The sequence below is a fragment of the Pseudomyrmex gracilis genome, unplaced genomic scaffold, assembly GCF_002006095.1.
Source record: "Pseudomyrmex gracilis isolate BER0280 unplaced genomic scaffold, ASM200609v1 scaffold_24, whole genome shotgun sequence".
In the NCBI taxonomy this organism is placed as follows: Eukaryota; Metazoa; Arthropoda; class Insecta; order Hymenoptera; family Formicidae; genus Pseudomyrmex; species Pseudomyrmex gracilis.
In genome coordinates this window covers 642,329-667,577 of record NW_018020608.1, presented here as the reverse complement: position 1 = coordinate 667,577, position 25,249 = coordinate 642,329, and the positions used below count along the sequence as shown (strand labels likewise).

The 25,249-nt window shown below is 41.3% G+C and overlaps 2 protein-coding genes across 5 annotated transcripts; both read left to right on the top strand.

Moving 5' to 3' along the window:
• Positions 1-16,463, top strand: LOC109852144 (WD repeat and FYVE domain-containing protein 3). 4 transcript variants are annotated; one of them, XM_020423024.1, is made up of 46 exons: positions 1-430; positions 1,652-1,888; positions 2,029-2,274; positions 2,364-2,522; positions 2,619-2,811; positions 2,898-3,084; positions 3,167-3,348; positions 3,437-3,788; positions 3,894-4,015; positions 4,118-4,401; positions 4,474-4,737; positions 4,812-5,102; positions 5,184-5,557; positions 5,663-5,952; positions 6,018-6,233; positions 6,310-6,482; positions 6,553-6,781; positions 6,869-7,189; positions 7,284-7,555; positions 7,644-7,873; positions 7,965-8,132; positions 8,217-8,425; positions 8,505-8,680; positions 8,802-8,950; positions 9,056-9,254; positions 9,424-9,781; positions 9,874-10,078; positions 10,154-10,574; positions 10,720-10,929; positions 11,021-11,209; positions 11,299-11,592; positions 11,676-11,911; positions 11,994-12,249; positions 12,349-12,560; positions 12,660-12,792; positions 12,875-13,028; positions 13,103-13,337; positions 13,418-13,641; positions 13,719-13,972; positions 14,055-14,282; positions 14,376-14,567; positions 14,649-14,820; positions 14,907-15,153; positions 15,230-15,484; positions 15,587-15,784; positions 15,886-16,463. In XM_020423024.1, exons 2-46 carry the CDS (start codon positions 1,664-1,666, stop codon positions 16,001-16,003), a joined length of 10,302 nt encoding a protein of 3,433 aa, XP_020278613.1. In that variant the 5' UTR covers positions 1-430; positions 1,652-1,663; the 3' UTR covers positions 16,004-16,463. The 4 variants fall into 4 exon arrangements, with proteins under 4 accessions (XP_020278613.1, XP_020278614.1, XP_020278610.1 ...); XM_020423025.1 differs by having other exon boundaries at positions 9,053-9,254; positions 9,427-9,781; XM_020423021.1 differs by having other exon boundaries at positions 9,053-9,254.
• A 4,515-nt stretch (positions 16,464-20,978) lies between these two features.
• On the top strand, positions 20,979-24,697 carry LOC109852112. Its single transcript, XM_020422959.1, has one exon. The coding sequence runs from the start codon at positions 21,813-21,815 to the stop codon at positions 23,529-23,531; it is 1,719 nt and encodes a 572-aa protein (XP_020278548.1). The 5' UTR covers positions 20,979-21,812; the 3' UTR covers positions 23,532-24,697.
• The last annotated feature ends 552 nt before the right edge of the window (positions 24,698-25,249 follow it).

The following is a 25,249-nucleotide window of genomic DNA, read 5'->3' as shown; positions in this document are numbered from 1 at the left end:
TTTTTTTTTTTTTTTTTTTTTTTTTTATCTAGTCGAGAACTAGTCGATCACCGGTGAACGATGTTTTTGCGGCGGAAACGGCGCGTAAACGCTCGCGGTTTACGTCACCAATGACGTTGGCTATCCAATAAGTTTTCTCAATCGCCGAGTCTCCGTCAATGAGGCCGCCTGTCATTACGCCTCCTCCTCGTTTTCGAACAAAAACACAACTGGCCTTTAAAAAACGAGGGAAGAGCGGCGTGGATCGGCAACGCGGATCACATGACCGTCTTATTGACGTATCGCGCGTTTGGCCGCCGTACAACTGTCAAATACCGAAGATGGCCGCTGCCACTCGAGTATTTTACCGAGTCTCTCGTGCCCGTGCGTACCGACATGACGATTTGCCGACAGAGAGCGTAGAATTTCCCAAGCTGGCGGCGCGTTCCAGGTAAAAAAATCTTCCGGTTTATCCGTGCGTGCGATCGGCGATGCGTGTAATCTCAGTCAGAGGATGTTATTCCTCGGTTGACATTCATGGGCGGTTTCGCGACGTGTGAGTATGCGTGCGTGTGTGTCTGTGTGTGTGTATGTGTGCGCTGCGCGCGGACGAACCAGTAGTGTTAGTAGTAGTGTGAGATCGCGGCGCGGCTGACATCTCGTCAATTTGACATTTTGAGATCGGAGTCGCGGACACGGACGTAAATATATACCAGATGCTCTCGGCGCTGCCGTTGATCTACGCCGCGTTGACCGCCGAGTAGAAACTCGGAACTGTCAAAAACTCGTTGTTGGGCGCCGAGCGCCCAATTCGACGACCGATATGGCGAGACCGTTGCCCGTTTCGCGCAAAGTCGTGCCATTTTCACGCGCTCCACGCTGCTCGATCTGTTAACATCATCATCCGCGATCATGTCAATGCCGACAAGTGTCCGAACGTAATTGCTGATGGTTCACCGTTGAGATCATGTACTGCTGTTACACGCCGCGTGTTCTCACCTCCGCTTGCCGATTGTTTTAAGTATTTAAATCAGTGTGTTTTTTTGACGCTTGATTTGCGTTAACGTGTACGGCTGTGCGTGGCTGTGCTGTCTCTATGTGTACGCGCGCGCGCGCGCGCGTGTGTGTGTGCGTACGAACGAACGTATGTGTCTTTCATTTTGCGTCGTTCGGGTTTTTTTTTTTTAAGCACGTTGACTTTTACGTCTCGATTCATTAAAATAGCTTATTCATATTGATTAGTTTTTGTATTGATCCGATTCTCTCTTTCTATCTCACCCTCTCACCCTCTTGGAGTGAGTGAGAGAGAGTGAGAGAGAGTGAGAGAGTTTATATTGTTTATTTTTGATACAATTCTCTCGCACGGCACACACGTCAGGCACATATCGCGATTGTGTGTTTAATAATTTTTTGTGAACTTGTAGTGATTAAAAAAAAAAAAAAAAAGATCTAATTTTTTAATTGAGTTTTGTTTAACGCTCGCGGTTGAGAGAGAATAATTTTATGATCCGAATCATTAGGAATGACATAGAGATAATTAAATAAACACATATTGATAATAGTGATAATTGAATAAACACTTTTTATATAAACACACACACACTTCAATGAAAATACTCTTGTAATAAATAAAAAAAAAAAAATTGTAAACTAAGGGATGTTTAATTTTCAGCAAATTTTAAGTATGAACATAATGCGCAAATTACGAGGGGGCACCAGTGTCGGAGGTATGGGTTCAAGCAGTACCGGTAGTTTAGACGATTGTGCGGGAGGTACGAATCCTCAACACACCGCTCTGGGGCTTATGCATCTCAAGAAACTATTTTCCGAATACACCCACCCGCCACATCCTCTCTCTGATGCCGAACGTGACGACAAATTGTACAACATGTTGCCATTGTTTTGCAAGGTAGAGAAAAAAAAAACACAATCTTGATCTTCTTCTAGTGTTTCTATGCGAGTGTTTCAATCGTGTGTGTTTCAGTTCTCCTTTATTATTTCTCTCACAACGCAACTGCAATAAGAGCACTTTTTGATTTTTTTTTTCAGGTATTCGGGTCTAGTCCGTCGGGAGATATGAATGAAAAATTCTGGGACATTTTGGTATTCACGCAGCAAGTATCAAGACTGATGGTATCTGAGATCAGGAGAAGAGCGAGCAACCAGAGCACCGAGACGGCGAGTTGTGCCATTGTAAAGTTTTTAGAGATCGAGAACAGCGAAGAGTCGAGCAACGGTTGGATGTTGTTGTCGGCGTTGAATCTGCTGGCGGCGGGTGATACTTCTCTGATACAAGTGAGTTTGAATTTTATCGGTGATTGGGCAACGGCCGTTGCGACGTTTTCCACAATATTTCTATTATCCAATTGTTTTCCCACTTGCAGGCCATGACCGCTGCCTCGGTTCCGTCAACTTTGGTGAAATGTTTATATTTGTTCTTCGATCTACCCGAGATGAATGAGGAAGACGCTGACATTACAGATGCCAATAGTGAATTCACTCCTAGAGAACGTAGGATACTATTACAAAAAATATTTGTTCAGGTGATAAAGAAAAAATTGTCCACACATGCGTATAATTTTCTTCAAACATCTGTTTCTCGTGACGCGGATTTTAATTTTTTTTCTTGCTCTTCACAGTTGTTGGTAAGATTATGTAGTCATCCGTATCCCGCAGAAGAACTCGCTCGTAAAGATGATCTGACCTTATTATTCTCAGCAATAACCAGTTGGTGTCCGCAGTATAATATTATGTGGCGTAAAAGTGCCGCCGAAGTTTTGATGACATTGTCACGACATGGTCTTACACAGAATGTAGTTGCCTATATTCATAGTAAGAACGTTTATCAAATTTTTGTCATATTCGTGTGAACAATCCAAACGATATTGTTCATCTAACATCCTGACGTTATCTTGTAGATAAAGGATGCATAGCACTCTGTATAGATAATATGCAACGTGTACCTGAGCTGGCACCATTAGAAGTTGTAGAAATGTTTGTAACAGTGTTCTGTTTCCTGAAGGATTCCAGCGACGTTTCCCAAACGTTGCTGGATGACTTTCGTGCTTGTCAAGGTTATATTTTTTTGTCCGAGTTTCTGTTGAAGTAAGTAAATCCCATAATTATTGAGAAGTGATTGATTAAATTGTTGTCGCGCATTGATGCAAAACGGAAAACATATCCGCAGACACGCTCCGTCGAGATTAGAGCAAGATAATAGGGCGGAAGCACAAGATGCTATCCGAAACTTGGTCCTAATGTTAGCATCACTAACGATGTGCGGCCATACAGAGTTAAAACCAAGTCAAGCTAGTATGGGTTCTTTATTTCAAATGCTTGGATTCACCTTGCCACAGCCCAGCAACAGAGGTAATTGTACTAATAAGTTGTTATATATATATATAAATTGAATACGTACATGTGAAATGAGAATAAATGCAATTCTTTGTGTTCACAGGTGGAAGCGTCAGAAATATTCACGCGTTTCAAGTGTTGCAATCTGTATTCGTGAAATCTAATTCTCCGCTTCTGTGCTGCACCATACTAGACGCGATATCTAGCGTGTATCACAGTGACAATGCGAATTATTTTATCCTCGAGGGACAAAACACTTTGTCACAGTTTGCCGAGAAGATTCATTTGAAAAATCCGGAGATACAAGAGAAATTCTTTCAGCTGTTGGAATTCATAGTTTTCCACCTTAATTTCGTTCCGTGTAAAGAGCTCATATCTCTATCCATTTTGCTGAAAACAAACAATTCAGTTTCTTGCAGTATTACGTGTATGGAAACACTTCAAAATATACTCAGGTAATATCGAGAGATTTCTAACGGAGAGCAAGTTTTTTTTTTATCTTACAATTAGATTATGGAAGAATGTTATATTCTAAGTAAAAATTGTGTGCCCGTTTACAGACACAACACTATATTTAAAGATGTTTATAGAGAGGTTGGTTTGCTGGAAGTTTTTGTGACTTGTCTTCATCGGTACGCGACATTGCTTAAAGATAAGCAAGCTGCGATAGATCAAGGATTAGGTAATTTAATTTCAATTAAAAATTTAATTGATCGATCTGTGTCATGTTAGTTTTTACTGTCGGTCTTATTTTTTTTTTTAATTGCTCGATCTGATTTTTTAGAATACACAATATGCCCTGAGGATGAAAGATTGGGTGCCTTAGTAATGGAGGCTTTAACAACGTTATTAGCGAGTAATGTTCAAAACGCGAATGTCTTTAGGGAATGCGGCGGCGCACGTTGCGCTCATAATCTAGTGCCCTATGTAGATTGTCGGTATCAAGCGCTTGGTATTGTAAGAGAATTGATACTCAGCGCGGGTGGCGATGACGACATGGCTACGCTGTTGGGAGTTATGCATTCGGCACCTCCTAACGCATTGATTCTAAAGACACATATATTAAAAGTGAGTTTTTCTCATCTCGCTTTGTGTTTTCATCTTCACAAAGTGGACTCGCTAATGTGGAACGTTTTTCAGTCTTTGCTAGCATGTTTGCGAGAGTCGCACAGAACAAGGACGGTTTTCCGAAAAGTCGGGGGCTTCGTTTACGTAATGTCGGTCTTGGTGTCTTTGGAAGGTCAATTGGGACCGCAAAGACTGGAAAAGAACGAACCGTATAACGACGCGCAGAGAACTATGCAGGACGAAAGCCAATTACTAATTTTACTACATATAGTATTTTATACCATAAGCACCGCCATGCGATTTGAACCAGCAAACGCAAAATTCTTTCATCACGAGGTACACAAATCATTTGTTGTAATAATTACACATTGTTTCTCTTGTTATTTGTTGTGTTAAAACTAAACTTGTAGATCTGCCAATCGAGTTTGTGTGATACTTTACGTCTTCTTGGTTGTTTTTCGACACAAACAAAAATCACCGAGACGGATACGATACCAACTATGAATTATCACAACATGCTGGTGTCATTATTTACCGGGAACGTGTTAGAACCGGTATTTCCGGACGATATGCCAAAAACATTAGGATACGCCTGTTTGCTGCTGCGTTTGCTTTACGACGTGGCGCTCGATTCATTCGACAAACCGAATTTGGCTAACGTAGGAATAAGATCTCCAAGTCATAAACAAAATAGTTCGGAGGTAGTTTTTGATTCGATTATCAACGTTCTTTGTGTTAAATTAATGAAGATGTATCGCGATTGATCAGACTGTAATTTTCAGCAAAACAAGTCATTCGATTCTCCCGGAAGTGGCAAGAGATGTATTATAAATTCCTTAAACCTCAGCCCACCCGCACCCGAGCCAATTGTAGTTCATCCTGGCATAGTAGTCGGAATGCTCCATTTACTTCCCTCTATATCCGAACCGAGCAATCCGCAAATGGCACTGGCGTTACAATTGTACGTGGCGGAGATCATCAAGAGCTTGGTGCGATCAGAGAGAAATCAGCAAGTGATGTGTGAATCCGGTATGGCTGGAGAATTGTTATCTGTGGGTAGAATCGCTCTGCAAGATGAGACGCATCCGCTTCACCAACCTCTGCAATACATCATAGAAAGACTTGCGGCGCAATCGTTGGAACCGAGAGATCTAAGGTGAGATTAAAGTACAAACGAGAAGAAAGTATCAAAGAAATTTATACACGTAAATTGTCAGTATTCACGATTTAATCTTTTTTTTTTTGTTTTTTTTTTTTCTAGAGAATTTCTACGTTTGGGCGATCCGTTGTGTTGCATTTCGTTGGACGATATCGAGCCGAACAAGCCTAGGGGAGGACCAGTTCCTCTAACGCGAATTAAGACATTGGTGTCGATGACGACACCCAAAGACTTCAGGGCTCACGGTTCGTGCACTTTACCACCTTTTGTGGAACTAGATATGAGCGCTGAGGGATTTGCGTGTCTGTATCTACCGAGCGTTGCTCCTCAAAGCACCACACCACCTACCGTTGTGTCTGCAGACAATAGTGTACTGGGAGGAATTGGATCAGGTAAATACATATACGTTGCGTATGTGTGTAAGATGTGATTGCATCAGAAAGAATTTTATTTTCAGGCGATAGATTATTCCCACCACAGACCGGCTTAACATACAGTACATGGATATGCGTTGACAAATTTAGCGATCCTAGAACAGATCCCCATTGCGTAAGATTACTCACTTTAGTGCGTACCCCACAATCCGCGAGAGATTTAATTTGCCTGACTGCTGTTCTTAGCGCTAGAGATAAAGCTATCATCGTCTCCACTCTGGAGACACCGATTCCGCAAAGTGAGTATTGTTGTGCTGTACTTGTACATTATCGAGATGAAAAAAATGACACGATGGCAATTTAATGTGCGCTTAGACACAGGTGAATGGGAGCCTGACGGAACAGGTGAATGTGGCGCCCGAGTTTGGTGTCCCGACTTGCTCCATGAGGGACAATGGCATCACATCGCTATTGTACTAAATCGGGCAGTGCTTAAAAACTCCAGCTTCTCCTTATATCTAGATGGACAACATATTCACAGTCAGAAGGTAACCATCTCATTGAAATTATGTTAATAGATCTTTCACAACTCACGTTATCGCGATCTTTCACTTTCAGCTTCATTACATCACGCAAGTTCCCGGAGGTGGAGCAGCTAACTTAACTATGGCTTCTCCAGTTTACGGTTACATCGGCACGCCGCCGTGCTGGCGCAGATATTCCAGATTAACGTGGAAACAAGGACCGTGCCACTTGGTGGAGGAAGTGTTTAATTCTCAAAACATTGCGACTTTGTTTAAATTGGGACCGCATTACATGGGAAGCTTGCAAGCTCCGCAATTAAGTGGTACTGTGTGCCAAAATAGATATAAAAACAACTATAATTCTATAAACAATTATAGATATTAATACAAACATGTGTGTGTTGTTTCAGGACCTGAACCTTTAACAGCTCTCGTGGCTGAGGAAAAAGTCGTGTTCGGACTGAATGCAAAAGCTATGTCACAATTAACCTTAGCTAAAATTAGAAAAGTTTACAGCCGAGCTGATAATAAGTCAATTGCCAAACAGCTCGGCATGTCGTCCCACGAGAACGCTACACCCATCAGAGTTCTTCATAATTCCGCTGGACACCTCAGCGGCCCAGCCAGAGCATTAGGTGGTGTAGTTGTTGGTTACCTTGGCGTTCGTGTGTTTAGTCCTAAACCAGTTGCTACTATGATCGACAATGTAGGAGGATGTTCAGTGTTATTAGGTATGAGAAAGAATAAAATAATGAAAATTTATTACGTCGATCTTTGATAACGTGAAGCGAGATTAAAAGACGATTTTTCAAATCTGTTTCACAGGTTTAATAGCTATGGCCCAAGATGTAGAATCTTTGTACGCGGCTGTAAAGGCACTAGTTTGTGTAGTGAGATCCAACCAAGCGGCCCAACAGGAGATGGATCGCAGAAGGGGATATCAAACTTTGGCTATGTTGTTAAGAAGGAAGTGTCCTCTTCTGAACAGCCACATATTGCACTTAACGTTCAGTCTCGTGGGGACAGTGGACAGTGGTCGAGAAACCAGTGCAATTCCTAACGTTGTAGCGTTTAACGACCTTTTGTGTGACCTGCAGGTAAGTGTAGACAAAACTTTTATAATGAGTTACGTGATTGAAACGAAATATATTGGCCATTTCTGAGAAAAATAACTTATCGTTTCAGGTTTGGCACGAAGCACCTGGAGAATTGCTTAGATCTCTCCTCGAACATTTGTATGAACTAATAGCGGAATCCAGTGAAAAACGGACTAATTTACGATTGATGAGGGATTTACAATTAGTGCATAAATTATTGCATATTTTAAATGACGTGAAACTAGGTAGCACCAGACAGATCCTTCTGGCACTTCTTAGTATATTGTTGAGCCAACCACGACAAGCTGACTTATTGTGGTGAGCAATTCTCTCGCGTGCTTGTACAATTAATTAAATATTAAATATATCTTATCGATTTTCCGCGTAACTGCCCGTTTTCTTTGTTAAGGTTCGGACAATTTATCGTAGCTACATTACCGCTATGTTCGGAAAAACACCTAGTTCTCAGAGAAGGAGAGGGAAGTAAGGACGGAGAGGGAGAAAGTATACTTTTGCGTAATCGTTGTTTACAGCTTTTACATTCATTGTTGTTTAATGGAACCAAAGTTAATGTAAAGTAAGTAATCACATGAACAGTTTTTTCTCGGTATTACGCCAACACGCAAGCCGATCGGTAAACATTGCGATCCTACTCTTGCAGTATGTGCGAAGAAGTAGCCAAAGTTTTGGGCCTAGATTGGATATTGTTGTTCCTCCAGTCGGGTCTTCATAGTACTACTGTTATCTGGGGCTTACGTATACTCGTGGCGGTATGTTCGGTGCAATCAATTTTGCAAAAATTCAAAGAAGGAACGAGCGACGGCGGTTGGCTGCGGCATACCGATCACAACAACATGGCACTAGCACTTGGTAAAATACTTTTGAACTGTATTACATATTTGCCAGTATCAAATTCGTGACGATTACGGTTGTGTCTTCGACAACGCAGGTTGTCATCAACAAATGTCAATTGGTGACATCAAACCACCTGGACTTCACGTACCAGGGTTTCAGCATTTGGGTTGGTTGCTGCCGCAACATATCGATCTCGTTCCGGAACTCTATTTTCTCTTCATAGCTCTCATGATGGGACAGCCAGTGAAGTTGTTACCCACCGATTCCAAGGTGAAATATGCAAGCATCCAACTATTGATTGAGATTGGCTTATATTCCAACGAATCAATGTGCTAAAAATTACACTCATTTATTATTTCGCACCGATGTCATGTACTTATGTACTCGACAGCTCGATTTGGACAACATTTGGAATTTCATGTTCGGAGTACCGGCAAATCACACGCTGTCGTCCTTCGCTAGTAAAATCAATCTTTGTCCCGAGGCAATGGTCACGTTACTCGCTATGGTGCGAACCATGCTGAATAATCACTCGAACAAGTAAGTTGATGGTATACTAGATCACACAATATGTTTTCTCACACATTACACGTTTTAAAATAAACATTCGGTAATAATAAAATTTTACTTCTTTTTCCACAGTAGCACAGAAACGTTACCGGCGTGGTTGAATGATTATCCTGTGACAATAATACAATTCCTATTCTTCCTGTATCGCAATTTCACCGATTTTATGCAAGTCTTTATGTCCGCGGAAGTTCTGGGTGCCTTAGCTGGGACCCTGTTTCCGAAACCTGCGAGTTCTAGTCAAGACAGTAGTGGTGCTAGTACCCCAGCTGACGAGGTAATTTACGAAATATTTTTTCTCTATTTTGTAATTTTTCAGAACAAACAAATCTCAAGTAACACAACCGTCACACATTAAATTGTAAATAAAAAAAAATTTTATTGTAATATAAATATATTTTGTGGATTTTTAACTAGAAAACACATTTTTTAAACATTAATTGCAGCAGGAACCAGTATTAGTGAGATCGCCGTCGAAAGACGTTGGACTGACGAATCATCCGGCAAAGAAATTTGTGATGGACTTTTTTAAAGTGATCGTTGTCGATTCGCTTTCGTTACCGGTAACGACAAAGTCGCCGGCGATTGATCTCGTCTTGGAAGCGTGGCCGGAACACGCATCGACAGGACAGCAAACGCGTTATCAAACGGAAGTGTTGTCTATACTGATGGAACATTTGTTAGCCGCGGATGTATTGATCGGAGAACAGGCTGCGTTGCCTGTCGTTCCCGGTGGATCGGCCAATAATATAACTACCAACGTGTGCTACGTGGCGGCCAGAATAGTGGACAAATTATGGCAAGGTGGGACATTTAAAAATCTAATGCATCTTGAGTTAATTCAAAAAAATCAAAAACTAATGAATAACATTACGTTGACTTCTCGTTATGTCTAGGTGCTCTGACGAAAGACCCGCACGAAGTGTTTGACTTTATTGTGAAGTTGATTGGCCAAGCGAAAAGGCGATCAGGTGCCGTTAGCATGGAAGGTCTTCATCACTGCCTGAACAGAACAATTTTATTCTTATTGTCACGTGCAACCGATTCCATTGCCGATCAAATGGCCGTGTTAGAGGCGTTACATAAGCTTACTACTCATAGGTAGTCATGTGTTCATTTTTGATGAATTCTGTGCGCGCGCATGAATTTCCATTGTTACAATTGTTTGTTTTGTAGATTATTAGTGTTTGGTGCCGGTAATCACGAATTGGATTTCATCGGTTGTTTAACGTATTGCCTGTTGCAACTGACGGCTGATATAAAAATCATGTTGGACACCAACATGAAAACAACCTGGCACGTTAATCCGCAAGTGGAATCCAGCGACGAAAGACTAACATCTCATCAGGGACACAATTTAATGGTCGTCGCCGCGACGAGAGTCTGGGAGGAGTTGTATGTTTGTAAGAAGCCCGCGATAGAGGAGGTTTTCAAAGTGACTCTACCCCCACCTGTGGGCAATGAACGAGCTCCGGAATTGTCGGTCGTGAGAGAGCTGGTTCACGAGGCCGCGTCGAAGCATTGGTTGAATTACGTGGTTTCGGAAAGAAGAGCATCGTACAGAGTTCCTTGGGAACTTCACAATCAAATCCAGTCGGTATGTCAAAAAAAAAAAAAAAAAACAGTTACACAGACCGATGTCTAATCGTTAGAAGCCAAGAAAGAAATTGCACTATTTGGCTTAGTTTTTTTTTTTTTTTCTATTTGAACACACGTGTGACGTATATACAAAACAATTGCAGAAAATTCAGAAAGTGACCGGAGGATTGACGAGATTAGCGAGTCGAACGAAAGTGCGAAAGGAAGAGTCTGTACGCGTAAAACTTAGGCTACATCAAAACACCGTTGCTCGATGGACGGAGCAGCACGTAGCGCTGGTCAGAGAACTTGCCGCGGTGAGACGTTTGCAGCATCAACAAACTAATCTGCACACTCAGCGTTACGTGTATCAAGTAAGAAAATCTGCCCGATGAAAATTTTTTTGTTTAATAATTTTATTTTTCGATTGCACCAAAGAATTATCTCTTTCAATCCGTTTTGCAGGAGTGGTTGCAAACCGAGACGGAATTGACCAGAGAACGCGGCCTGTGGGGACCTCCAACGCCCACTCAGCTTGACAAGTGGATGTTGGACATGACCGAAGGGCCGTGCAGAATGCGAAAGAAGATGATGAAGAACGAACTCTTTTATATACATTACCCGTATCGGCCTGAACTGGAACATCCCGATAACGTAAGTGCATTTTCGAGACAATCGGAAAACATGAAAACCTCTCGCAGACACACAGCCGTGATACACATTGATCTATTGTATGTGTGCAGAAACAACACAAGTATAAAGTAGCGACGAGCATGGATAGCAAAGAGTACTATCTAAAGCAGCTTGGCAACTCGTCGGGAATGTTCGATCGCGAACGAGATCCCGTTATAGACGAAATGCCGCTTAACGTCAATGAAACGTCCACCGAGAGCGAGCCACCGATGGTTCCATGCACGCTGGAACGTCACGCGAGCGAGCCGGACGAGGCGCCCGAGGATAACGAACAGGAAGAGGAGACCAACCAAACTGTCCCAGACAATCAGACTTTATTACGTCTACTCGAAGAACACGAGAAGGTGCGTTCACATAAGTGATTATTCACGATATTGCACGAGTAGTTGTCTTGTTTTATATTTTTCCCGATTGTTCTTTGTTTCAGATAAGTCACATGTTCAGATGCGCGAGAATACAAGGTTTGGACACGACCGAGGGTATACTCCTATTCGGGAAGGAACATTTTTATGTGATCGACGGGTTTACATTGTCGAAGTCCAGGGAGATAAGAGACATAGAGAGTTTGCCGGAGGCTTACGAGCCGATCTTACCGTCGCCGGGATCTCCCAGAAGGTCAAGAGCGATGAGACAGTGTTCCAAGTTCAATTATGAGGATATCAGGTATAATTTTTCGAGTTCACTTTTATTTTGAATAAAAGCGAAACCAGGTTTACTTACGCGAAACTTCGTATTATTCGTGAAGAGAAGTGCACAAGAGACGATACCTGCTGCAACCCATGGCGCTCGAGGTGTTCAGCGGGGATGGTAGGAATTACTTGTTGGCGTTTCCGCGAAAAGTGAGAAACAAAGTCTATCAGAGATTCATGACGTTCGCCACCGCGATTGCTGACAACGCGCAGCAGTCCGTGGCTGGTCAGAGACGAACGGCGAATGTCGAGCAGGCCACTGGTTTACTCTCGAACCTCATAGGAGAAACATCGGTGACTCAACGATGGGTGGTTAGTAGTTGTATAGTAACACGAGAGAGACAAATAGACTCAGAAATATATAGATTACAGTCTTCAACACGAAATAACGAATTATATTTTTACACGTAGCGGGGAGAAATATCGAATTTTCAATACCTGATGCATTTGAACACTTTGGCGGGTCGTAGTTACAATGATCTCATGCAATACCCGATATTCCCATGGATCTTGGCCGATTACGACAGCGAAGAACTCGATCTCACGGATCCGTTAACGTTCAGAGATTTTGGCAAACCCATGGGCGCGCAAAGCCCAGAACGACTGTTGCAATTTAAGAAAAGGTGTGCAGACAAATTTCAATACACACGTATTTATAAATGAGATCTTCCGTCTAACGCGAAAAGGATGTTCTAAAATGATGATTTCTGTTGCGCATTAAGATACAAAGAGTGGGATGATCCGCACGGAGAGACTCCTCCTTATCATTACGGCACCCACTACTCGTCAGCGATGATAGTGTGTTCGTATCTGGTGAGAATGGAACCGTTCACGCAACATTTTCTCAGATTACAGGTTCGTACGCGCGTGAAACCGTCATCGTCTTCGCGCGAAATCTTTCGTTTTCGCACATAATTGAGATTGAAATTGTTCGCAGGGTGGCCATTTTGACTTAGCCGATAGAATGTTCAACAGCGTTAAAGAAGCGTGGCTGTCCGCTTCGAAACACAACATGGCAGACGTGAAGGAACTCATTCCGGAGTTTTTTTATCTCCCGGAATTTCTCATCAATTCAAATCACTTCGATTTAGGTAAATGTCTCTTTGAATGATGTATTTATCTTTTTGTTTTTATCATTGTCACGTGTCGATTTATTCCCAAAAAGGTTCCAAACAAAGCGGTGTTCAACTCGGTGATATCGTTCTTCCACCTTGGGCGAAGCAGGATCCTCGCGAATTTATTCGTGTTCATAGACTGGCATTGGAGTGCGATTACGTGTCGCAGCATCTTCACCAGTGGATCGATTTGATATTCGGGTGCAAACAAAACGGACCAGCGGCTGTCGAAGCCGTCAATGTGTTCCATCACTTATTTTACGAGGGCAATGTCGACATCTACAAGTTAGTTCACACGCGATCAATTTTGTTCAGTTGCATAAACTTTGTTGTTGTTGTATTTTCTAATCACATCTCTCTTGTAGCATCGACGATCCGTTGAAAAAGAACGCGACCATCGGTTTTATCAACAATTTCGGTCAAATACCGAAACAATTGTTCAAGAAGCCGCATCCAGCGAAGAAAATGACACAGAGGACCAGCGTTATAGATCCTGGACCCATCACCCCCGGACTGAGCATCACCACGTCTGACAAATTGTTCTTCCATAATCTCGATAATTTAAAACCTTCGCTGCAACCCATCAAAGGTTCGCTTCGTTTGTTCATGTTTTTCAATATATATTCTACGCGCTTTTAAAAACATTCAACTTATACTCGTTCGCAGAATTAAAGGGTCCCGTTGGACAGATATTGCACGTCGATAAAGCTGTGCTAGCGGTCGAACAGAACAAGACGCTCATTCCTCCTTCTTACAACAAGTACGTCGCATGGGGATTTGCTGATCACTCGCTTAGAATAGGAAACTACGACAGCGAAAAAGCAATTTTCGTTTGCGAGGCTATGATGCAAAGTAGCGGAGAGATAGTAGCGTGCGTTTGTCCGTCTTCCAAACTGATAGTTACAGCTGGCACTAGTTCTGTAAGTATTTTGTCTACGACAGAATGTGAACACAAATAACACATCGGTAAGACAATCTTGATCAATATTGACAACGGCGCAGGTCGTGACTGTTTGGGAATATTCCAAGCGGCAACTCTCTATAAAACAGTGTCTGTACGGACACACCGATGCGGTCACGTGTTTGTCATCCAGTCCCGCGTACAACGTCATCGTGTCTGGATCGCGAGACGGCACGGCGATAATATGGGACTTGTCCCGTTGCTTGTTCGTGCGCCAACTCAGGGGCCATGCGGGACCAGTTGCCGCAGTAGCCATAAATGAATTAACGGTAGTTTTATTATATTTTAAATAACAAAGATGTGTTCTCACAAAAAGACATAGTGCACGAAGAGTTTTATTTGAAACATTTACTTATCCATAGGGTGACATAGCTACATGCGCGGCTACGTGGTTACATGTGTGGAGCATCAACGGGGAGGAATTGGCGAGCGTGAACACGTGCGTTGGTCGCGCCGACAGAATGCAACAAATACTCTGCGTAGCTTTCAGTCAGACTCACGAATGGGACTCCCAGAATGTCATCATGACCGGTTCCACCGACGGCGTTGCTCGTGTAAGATGCGACGTTCATATGATTCTCATAAAAGGTCCGCTACCTCAGTTTATTCTTGATGCGATAATTTTGCTTGCACAGATGTGGTCGATGGATTACGTGCAAGTGCCTGCTGAGGAAGAGAAACCCGAAGAAGTGGCGACTGCCAAAGAGAAGAACGAAAAACCGAGCATCGAAGAAACTCAAACCGAAACGACGATGAAGAGAGTTAAGGAATTGGTCAAACAAATGAGCGTATCTGCCGAGGGATCAGGTAAGACGATAAACTGATTATTGTTTTCCATACGTCAGTACGAATTACCGAATGCGGTTAAGAACTTTGTGTCTCTTGTTTTCAAGGTGTGCTTATGAAAAGTGGATCTGAAAGCAGTCTCTCAGAGGCGGAAAATGCCAAAGAAGCTTCGAGGCTTCACGAGGAAAAGGAGGAGTGTTCCGATAACGAATCGAGTAACGGTTCTAACAACAAACCTTCGCCGCAGAATAATCACGCGTCCATGGTCGTACTACGTAGAAAGAGTCGCGGAAATCCGATGTTTCGAAAGAGCGAGGGCGGTGGACGCGCCGACAGCGAGGGCACGCAAACCAGGTATCGTCGAACAGAAATTTATATATACACAAAGTCTACGATGTTCGAATGTTTGTTGTTGAACACTGTTTTACAGCGAGTCTACGAGCAATCCGGGTGATTCCGAGGGAGCGCTGAGAGCTAGCAAAAGTGACACCAGTTTGACCGACAGTTTCGTCATGGTCACCGAAGTCGACACGAAACCGCGAAAGATAAATCCGCAAAACATTTTGCGAGACGGTTTCAAGTGGCAAAGGCAATTGGTATTTCGCAGTAAACTAACCATGCATACTGCCTACGATCGTAAGGACAACGCCGAACCTGCATCTATAACCGCTTTAGCAGTGTCTAGGTATGAAAAGTGTTCATCTTATATACACACACACATTTAATTTTATTTACTTTGTAAGACACGCTTCAAATACTGATCACCGTGTTCCACTTTGATTTACAGAGATCACAGAACAGTGTATGTGGGTGATGCGCGTGGTAGAGTATTTTCATGGAGTGTGTGCGAACAACCCGGACGCACGGTCGCCGATCATTGGCTCAAAGACGAGGGGGCGGACTCCTGCGTCGGTTGTGGCGTCAGATTCAATCTATACGAGAGAAAACATCATTGTCGCAACTGTGGACAAGTGTTCTGTTCGAGGTAAGAGTTAAGGAGAATTGTTATATTTGTCTATAGAAAAAAAAAAAAAAAAAAAAAATGGTCTTCGTGCATTTAGCCAATGTTGATTCTCTCTCACACAGATGCAGCCGTTTCGAGTCAAAGATATCCAGGCTCGGTATATTGAAACCGGTTAGAGTCTGTCAGGGCTGTTATTCGTCATTGCGATCTCAAACTAACATTGCTGAGAGTAACACTTAATACAACCAAGCACGAGGTCTTATATATAAATCGTTATTATTTAGAGCAAATTGTAAATAATTTATGTTTATTGACGTTTTTAAGTTTATCAATTTCTTTTACACGCGTGAGAACAACACAGAGAACGAGAGAACATTCTTTTTTCTTTGAACGCGCGAGCTAAACGCGCGATTCGCACCCAGCATCGTTTACGACAATGGGAATTTAACGCAATCGTGATATTATTTATATCTGTATTGTAAGCAACGATCGTTGCATTAATTTTATTTATTGATAATTTTAATATTGATTGATTCTATCGGAATGCCAAAGTACGATTATCTTTATCAAATTTATATAATTATCGATTAAACATATTTGATTGTTTCAAGTTAGTCTTATATACATAAGATATTGTGGATATGCGAGAGAGAGAGAGAAAGAGAGAGAGAGAGGGAGAGAGAGAGAGAGAGAGAAACACACAATTCTAATATATATTGAAAAAAATATTATTTTATATTTATATAAAATTTTTTATTATTACAAATCCGTGGTGCGTGTGCATGTGTGTGTGTGTGTGTGTGTGTGTGCGCGCGCATAAGATTTATATGTACATATACATGTGTTAAGTTTTTGCTAAGTCACTTAGTTTTTTTTTTTATTTAAATTATATATTGGAATTGAAATACGAGTCGAAAGAGATTTGATATCAAGACTTTTTGATATTTGTTATCGCCGTATTACATAACGTTAGAAGATGACAAAAATCGATGAATTTTGCAATTTGCAAAATAAAAAACTCGAATTAATTTTTTCCCCATGTTACTACCGGCATTCGTTGCAACAACAACCTGTCAAATACCTCTTTTCACTTCATGTACAAAGTGAGGCATTTAGATTTTTCTTTCTGTCTAATTAATATTCCGCTTTATTGAATGCCTGTAGCGACACGTCAGAACATTAGTTCGTCTCAACAAGAATTCCACGAGAAGATATAATCATTTGTCGATCTTTTTTGCTTCTGAATTTCATACCTGCAATAAGAGATCTGTTAGCTTTAAGAGGAATCAGAGAGATATACTTTCCAAATAATATTTTCATTTAATTTCTATTTAAAACAATTCCCGCTGTTACCCAATATATAAATTGTATTGAAATCTGTGATTTGTTTTATTTGTTTTGCTTTGACGTAGCATTTTTTTAGTTGTACATATATTTTTTTTTAAATCGATTACGTTACAATGAGAGAAACTTATTATTATTAAAGATTTTATTTTAGTTATAACGCGTATATGGTGTGTATTACGTGTTAAAATTTATTGAGGATACTCCTAATAAAGCTTATGAAATTTGAAAATTTACAGAAATTAATATATATATATATATATATATATATATATATATCTATTTATTTTACACATTTCTATTTATATTTAGTTAAGAAAAAACAACATGCAATGTTGAATTTAAATGTAGATAGAATTTTTTGGTTTCGTTTACTTCTTTTCGATTGCGACCACTTTCGCAAATAAAAAGTGTTCTATCCACACTCCATCTTTCCTTGTAATCATCCTCAAAGAGAGCGCAATTTGGAAAGTATTTCTTTTTTTATACAGTTGTCTCTTTTCTTTCTTTCTTTCTTTCTTTCTTTTTTTCTAATACAAAAAATGTATGTATGGTTGTGAACTTTTCTATCGCACATATGGCATACACATAACCGCTAATTGAAAACGCAATGTATTGCAATTCGACAAAAAGGTATATTACTGTGCAGTGTGTTGTTTCCGACCTTTTGTCCCAGAAAAAAAAAAAAAAAGAATTGTAGAGACCATAACATCGTTGATAGACAATACTGTATCTGCATAACAATACATAGCGCATATGAGAGATACACTTAAACGAAAAAACAAAAAAAAAACAAAAACAAAAAAACCATAGAAAAAATATATATATAAATATAAACCATATATGTGAGATTAATGTCAGCTAATGTCATTAACAATAACTACGAGATAACTGTTTACAGATTAACGGATATATTGTGATCCTTAACTTTATAGAATTGTGGGAGAGATTGAGATATTTCCACAGATATTGATGAGAATTAAAGATCTCCTCACGTAAAAAATGAAAAAAAAAAAAAAAAAAAAAAAAAAAAAAAAAAAAAAAAAAAAAAAAAAAAAAAAAAAAAAAAAAAAAAAAAAAACGCTGAACTCATTACGACTGTATTAAGTACCTTCTAAAAAAACAAAAAAAACTATTTAAGTTCTCTGTGTGAAAGAGAGAAGCATTTTCACGAACTTTTGAAGTCAACTCTAAGATCAATTGATGCGAAATTAATTTTTATTCCTTCCCCTCTCCTCCCCGGATCGAGTGACTTTTCTATTTGTATTCTAACGATATATACATCTCGACTTCCTCAAAGCACAAATTTTATAGAGGACATACGTTGAGATTCAAGCGTGCTCGTTCCAGCCACATTGAACGATGACGTTCAATGAAACGAGTCATCGTACAAACCGTCTCGTGTGTGCGCAATTTACAAAAAACCAATTCATTTTTGAGGTAAATTACGAGACAAAATTTCAACATGTATTTTTCTCCGACGTTATAATTCAATTGGACGGCTGGAACGAGCGTCCGGGATTCACAACGCAAACGGTACAATCGCATGCTAATAGAGTATATAGGCGAGTGTGTTTTGACCGAATTTTATTTTTAATTACATTGCTCTATATTGATATAATACGAGAAAACCGATTGTATTATAAGCACAATGCTGTTGAATATTCTTCGAGCGAGAAGAACATAGTTCGCGCGCACGGAAGTGCGAGACACAAGACAAGAGAAATTGAAGTAGACGGTATAAAATAATTTAAATAAATAAATAAATAATAAAACAATACGCGAGAGAGAATGTCTAACAATTATGTAAATTACGCATATGGATCTCGGAATCATTGCTGTGTCGTCATGCGGAGAAGCATTTTGTTTGTTGTTGGTTCTGCTGCGCATCAGTTGTATACACACACACATCGTCAATTATTTACAAAATGTAGAAAGCTCTGAACCATTTAGCAACTGGATATGTTGTTACATACAAGATTCATCATCGGACAGGATATGTGCGATTTATATAGCAACGCGTATATTTTCTTACAAGTTAGCTCTCTCTTATAATTATTTTCTCGGAAAATAATTTTATTTATTTACCTGAGTCAGAACATATATATATATATATATATGTTTTTTTGGAAGAAATATACCAAAAAGTGATCCAAACTTTCGAACGTACCAAATCAAGTTCCAAACATTGTATTAATTAGAAATATTATGTAATTACGTAATTTATATTACGTGAATTTCACACACACACACACACACACACACACACACATACATACACACAAAATATACAATAGCATTGTCATTGTGCAACAATAACTTCTAGTCATACACACACAACACTGTGCGATTGATTTCAGATAAGATATTGCGGTTTATTTTCTGAGAACTTATTGTTTATAACAACTGTACGCAACTTTTCTACAGGACGGTACCTCACCACCGGCGATACGATAGATTGTTTAATTGCAACATTGTAGCGAACAAATTTATATTTTCTCAACGGTTTTTTAATAGCGTATAAAGAAAAACATTTGTTTTTTTTTTAATTAACGAGAAGGAATTTGCGTTTTTTTGCTTGTAACTGATATGAATTTACCTAAAGATGGGATTTGATAGGATAATAAGAGAAGAACTGTGACTGGACACGTGTCACCCACAGTCATGACGCTAAATTGTATATAAACGGGAAAAAAAGAAGCATCTAAGAAAAAAATAACAAAATATTTATTGCTTAAAAGTGTACGATAAGATTTAGTTCTTAGCGAGTAAAATAACGTGTATACATATAAAAAAAAAAAAGAAAAAAACACTGTGTAAACCCTGTTCATTATGTAATATGTGAACTGACGTGTGTGTGCGAGTCCGCACGAGCGAGTGTGTGTGCGATCCCGTGTGTGTGCGCCGCGCGTACGTCGTATAGTAAGTATAATATATATAAATATATATATATATATATAATACCTTTGTCACGTTTTTGCGCATAGAAAAGAAAAAAAAATTATATATGTATACATATACACATAATCACATTATACATATATAAATATAAAAGTATATGTAGTTAGAGAACGACTGTACCGTTAGTTGGATATTCGTATAAACATTGTATAGTAGATTTTGATTGGTAAACAATTATATTGAATGGGCCAAAACAAATTGTAAGAAATTTGTCTTTATTTTTTAAACTAAAATACAAAAACAAACTAAATTAATTAATTTATCTCAAAAAAAAAAAAAAACGTTTAGCACGCATGATGCAAATGTCATCGATGCTAAACTTTGTGTGTTAAAACCGCAAGACCACTTTTTCTCGGAAGTGAAAAGATATTTTGTTGTTCCTTGGCGAATTGAAAACCATTTGTTTTTATTTTTTGTTTTTGTTTTTATAAATAACAGTGCACGTTTTGTTTTTATTAAATGGAGTAGCGTAACAAACTGTTAGAATAACGCGTTACATTAGAGAAATTGAATGTTAAACAGTAAAAGAAGTCAATTCAATGTCTTGCCTTTTAACGGACTTGTCTCCGACAATTTATCTCTTCGCTGAAGTTTTAGACGAACCTAATAAACAAAAAGTTTACAGGAGATTAACACTCTTTCGTTTAATTCGGAGTAGCGATCGAGATTTAACACTTGAAAACTGGTTCAAAGTGCCGTGAAAGAGAGAGAGAAAGAGAGAGAGAGAGAGAGAGAGACGAGCAAATTCTAAAGTAAGCGTATATTACATTGTATTTCATTATAAGCCAAAAGAAAAAAAAGAAGATCGTAATAACGTATTATATAATTTACACACACAGACACAAAATAAGTATATTCTAAATGTATAAAAAAAAAGTAATAATAAAATAAAGCTGTATTCAAAAAAAAACGTTTGTTCCCTCGAATGTTTTTGCGTTAGAAAAATGCAAGTGTTTCGTAAAATGTGCAACCATTTGCTCCCGCGTGCTTTTAATAAATTTCCGAAAACGAACGATTCGCGAACGATTAACTTATTATTTTTTCGCGATACGTTTTTTTTTTTTTTTCTATACGTTACATAACCGCGAATCGATCATTTTGACCGATCGTTTTCGTTCTTCGCTAAAATTGATTACAGTAAAAAACAAAAAAAAAACAAAAACAAAAAAAACCGAAAACAACAAACAAGAAAGAACGAAGAAAACCGAACAGACAGACGACATATTTCGCAGCTCCTTTCTTTCCGACGTGGTGTCTGAAGCGTGACGATTAGATAAGACTCCGGTTCATAGTGCGTCGAGTGGCAGACTTCATAAGAGACCGGGATGTTCGTGGCTCGGCTTCAGTTAAAGCTGCGTGTGCAAGCCGCTAATTAAGCGGATGAATTATCCACAAGTCGCTGTACACATCTTTCAGTCAACAACCATTGCCCCAATTGTGCGAATTCGAACGATTCCTGTACACACCTGTCTACGCTACATTCGGCACCGCGAGAACGGAGAGAGACCCACGCGCGATAATCTCCATTCGGATCGAGTAGTAAATTGACACGCCGAGAAAGAAACTTTTTCGCAAATTCGAAAAAAAAAAAAAGAAAAAAATTCTCGTTTTCTCTTAGCTGAAACAATTTCGGACAAGTTCTATTCTCAGGATCGAGAGATATGAATGAGTGTAAAGGTTCCCGCAGATCGGTTCCGTCTTCGAACTAGTAACGCCAATCGAGGAACTCCGGAACGGAACGAAGATGCCCTCTTGCTCGAGCGAGAACTGCTCGAAATTATGGTCGTTCAGCCCGCCGATGTCGCGAAGCAACAGCGCGTCGCCGCCCCTCTCGGTCTCGCCGTTGTCCACATCGCCGGCCCGAATGTCACCCGTGTCCACGTTGAAGTCAACGTCGACGACGTACTCCACGACGTTCAACACGCCGACGAATCTCTCCCGGACGCCATCGGTCTCGAGCATGTCGACGATAATACAGAGATTACAGCAGCAACGGCAACAGCAGCAGCAGCAGCAGCAGCAGCAACACTCGCTGCAACAGACCACCCAGAACGTCAACGAGCAAAACAATGGTTTCTTACTCTGGAGGATTCTGTTCTGGTATTTCAGATTATTGTGGAGTCTGCTTCAGAGTGTCGTCAGTGTCGTCGGTTATATCTTCTGGGCGCCCACGCTGTGGACTACAGCCTGGATCTGCATGTTCTGGATGATTCTGCAACTGCCGCTGACCGTCCTCAAGTGGTTCATCACCATCCTGCACACATCGGCGTACGAGAGATCGCGCAACAAACGGTGCGTGCTGATCAGCGGCGGTAGCACGGTACAGGCGGTGCATCTCGCACGGAATTTCTACAAAGCGGGTGCGCGCGTGATCGTGTGCGAGATCGACGGTCTGTTCAGTCTGGCCAGGTTCTCCACCGCATGTTCCAAGTTCTACACGATACCGCAACCAAGTCCACGGAACGTGGTGGAATACATCAAGGCGCTGAGAGACATCGTTCAGCGCGAGAAGGTGGCGTATTACATACCGGTGAGCGCCGCCAGCACCGCCTATTACGACGCGCTGGCGAAGCCGCATCTGGAGATCATGGGCTGCGAGTGCTTCGTGCCCAACGCCAGCGAGGTGACCGCCCTGGACGATCCTCTGGAATTGCTGCGATATTGTCGCGTGGTCGGTCTCGCGACTCCGCAGCACTTTCTGCTGCGATCGCAGCAGGACCTGTCCGCGCTCTACGAGCAGAACACATTCCGCAACGGCAGATACATGATGCTGGCCGCAGGTCCCGCGGGGATGCGCGACCGTACCAAGATCCTGCTGCCGCCCACGATCAGGGAACTGAGGAATCAGCAAGACATCAGCGAGAGGAGACCGTGGGTGGTGATCCGCGACCCCGGCGGGAGTCACTTCATCACCTGCACCACGGTGAAGGACACGCGGGTCGTGGCGAACGTGACCTGCCGAGTGGACGAGAACCTTGGACTCATACCCGAGGAACGTCCGGAGGTCAACCGATGGTTGGAGCAGTTCTTCAGCCGCACCTTCGGCGGCGGGATCAACGGCCACTTGAGCTTCCGGCTGGCAGTGTCGGAGGACACCAACGAGCTGATGTCAATCGGCTGCCGAGTGGGTGTGAGTCTACCCTACGTTTGTCACACGGGGATACATCCGCGTCTGGTCTGGAAACCCTGCAAGCACTTCTCCAGGCAGAATTCGGCGGCGTTCGCCGCGTCGGAAATCAGACAGTCGCTGTCCGACGCGATGACGATCGCCCTTCAACGACCGCCAGCCGTGGGGGAGACGGCGTCCCATCTTCTGGGCACGGTGCTGGACAAGAAGGAGGCTCTGTTTGTGTACTGGGACCCCTTGCCCTATTGCGCGTACTATCATCTGCAGCTGCCGTTCAGGCGCGTCGCGGGAATCATCAGGGCGCAGCACAATCCACCACTGGCGGTGGTGCAATAGGAGCGGAACAGGTCAGGTGTATTCCATCTTGAATCTCCAGCCGCGTCTCACCCAGAATAAATACGTGCCAAAGAGGAAGTGCGCGCGAGGATTGACGTCCTCGAACGACTTGACCTTCTCTCTAGTACATAGTTTTGTGAATAATTGTGTGGAGTGTGATATATATTATTTATTGGAAAAATCGATCTCGTCGATCTTGTGCGACGTACTCGATCCGCACGCGCCGAGAGTCACACATCGGCGAGAGACTACGTGTTTGCCTCCGTTGTATCTCGCATCGCATTGATTAGCGCAAACCGAATGTGTGTATGAATGAGAATGAGAGATTGAGAGAGAGAGAGAGAGATAGAAAGAGAGCAATACATATGTACGCACACATATACGCAAGTACATTTATTCCGATTTATTAATTAACTATCAAACGTTGCTGTCTCGCTGAAAAAAAAGGAGAGAAGAGACAGGAACCGCACAATTGTTAAACTCTCGGAGAACTAGGAAGTGACCGATAGAACATGTGTGTTTTTTTTTTCTTTGCTTCTTTTTGTTTTCTTATTTACGCGATTCCGAAGTGGATCCGAAACTCGCTCGCGAGAGAGTGGAGAAGAAGACCGTCCGAGTTTATCGGCGATTAGCGTTCGGGCGAAACGAAAAAGTTATGAAAACAGGTGCAGAGGTCAAGTTCGACCGTATCGATCGAACGAAAAGAGCGCGCACGTTTTTCCCCTACGTCGCCTTTCGGATTTCGGGTCAGCTCGGCGAGGAAAGAGATCAGCGCGCAATCGGATATGAGAATGAAAAAAAAAAAAAAAAAAAAGTAAAAACAACACACACACGCACGCACGCATGCACGCACGCACACACCCATGTTTAAATCCGCGCGCTAATCAGCAAAGAAACGAAAGAAACTTGCGGCGATTAAACGGCGCTCGTATCTCTTTGTATCTCCGGTGCAGAATAAAAATAAAATGTGCAATACTTGCGTGGAGCAAGGGTGAAGAAAAAGTCGATATAAACGTTCTCTCCCTCCCCCCCCCCGCAAAAGTTTATTCATTATCGCTCGAATTCGATGACGTAATTCTCGACGACTGCGATTGAGAATTTCTGCGAAATTTCTCCGATCCACCTGCTACGATTCGATTTTTCTTTTTTTTTTTTTTTTTCGAAGATATCGAAAGACGTACGAGCGCAATATATACGTATGTAACGAAGACTAACTGATCGGTTTAATGCCGAATAAAGTAATCTGCGAATTGTCTGTAAATTTTATTATCTAATTTTATCTGTACCTTTAATCAATTAATCAAGATCGATCGCAAGTTTTGAGCAGGTGTGCAATAACGCCGAAACAGGTGCTTGTAGACAGAGAGAAAGAGAGAGAGAGAGAGAGAGAGAGAGAGAGATTTGATGTTCTGTGACAACTATTTATAACTTATTACCCTTCGTAGATTAACACGCGGATGCGAATCGAACAGATGCGAACGAAATCTTGGCCTAGTTTCACATCTACGATGTGAAGTCGCGCCCGCGATACGTAAGCTACATGTACTTATAGTATTTCTTTGTATCGAGCGCATAAAAACAAAGTTCTGTCAATTGTAAAATCTTCGAATTCATTGTGAGAGATCCTCCCATCAATGTCGCACCCTCGCGGATGACGCACTTGTGCGTCATCTCGCGTGTATCCGCTCTGTCACTAAACTTTTCTTGAGCGTTTCAAT

Excerpts from the sequence above, each read along its gene's own strand:
- LOC109852144 (XM_020423021.1), top strand. The coding sequence starts at position 1,664 with ATGAACATAATGCGCAAATTACGAGGGGGCACCAGTGTCGGAGGTATG. Across the intron at positions 9,255-9,423 it reads CTAGTACCCCAGCTGACGAG|CAGGAACCAGTATTAGTGAG; the intron begins GTAATTTACGAA and ends CATTAATTGCAG. Across the intron at positions 11,912-11,993 it reads TTCAATTATGAGGATATCAG|AGAAGTGCACAAGAGACGAT; the intron begins GTATAATTTTTC and ends TTATTCGTGAAG.
- LOC109852112 (XM_020422959.1), top strand. The coding sequence starts at position 21,813 with ATGCCCTCTTGCTCGAGCGAGAACTGCTCGAAATTATGGTCGTTCAGC.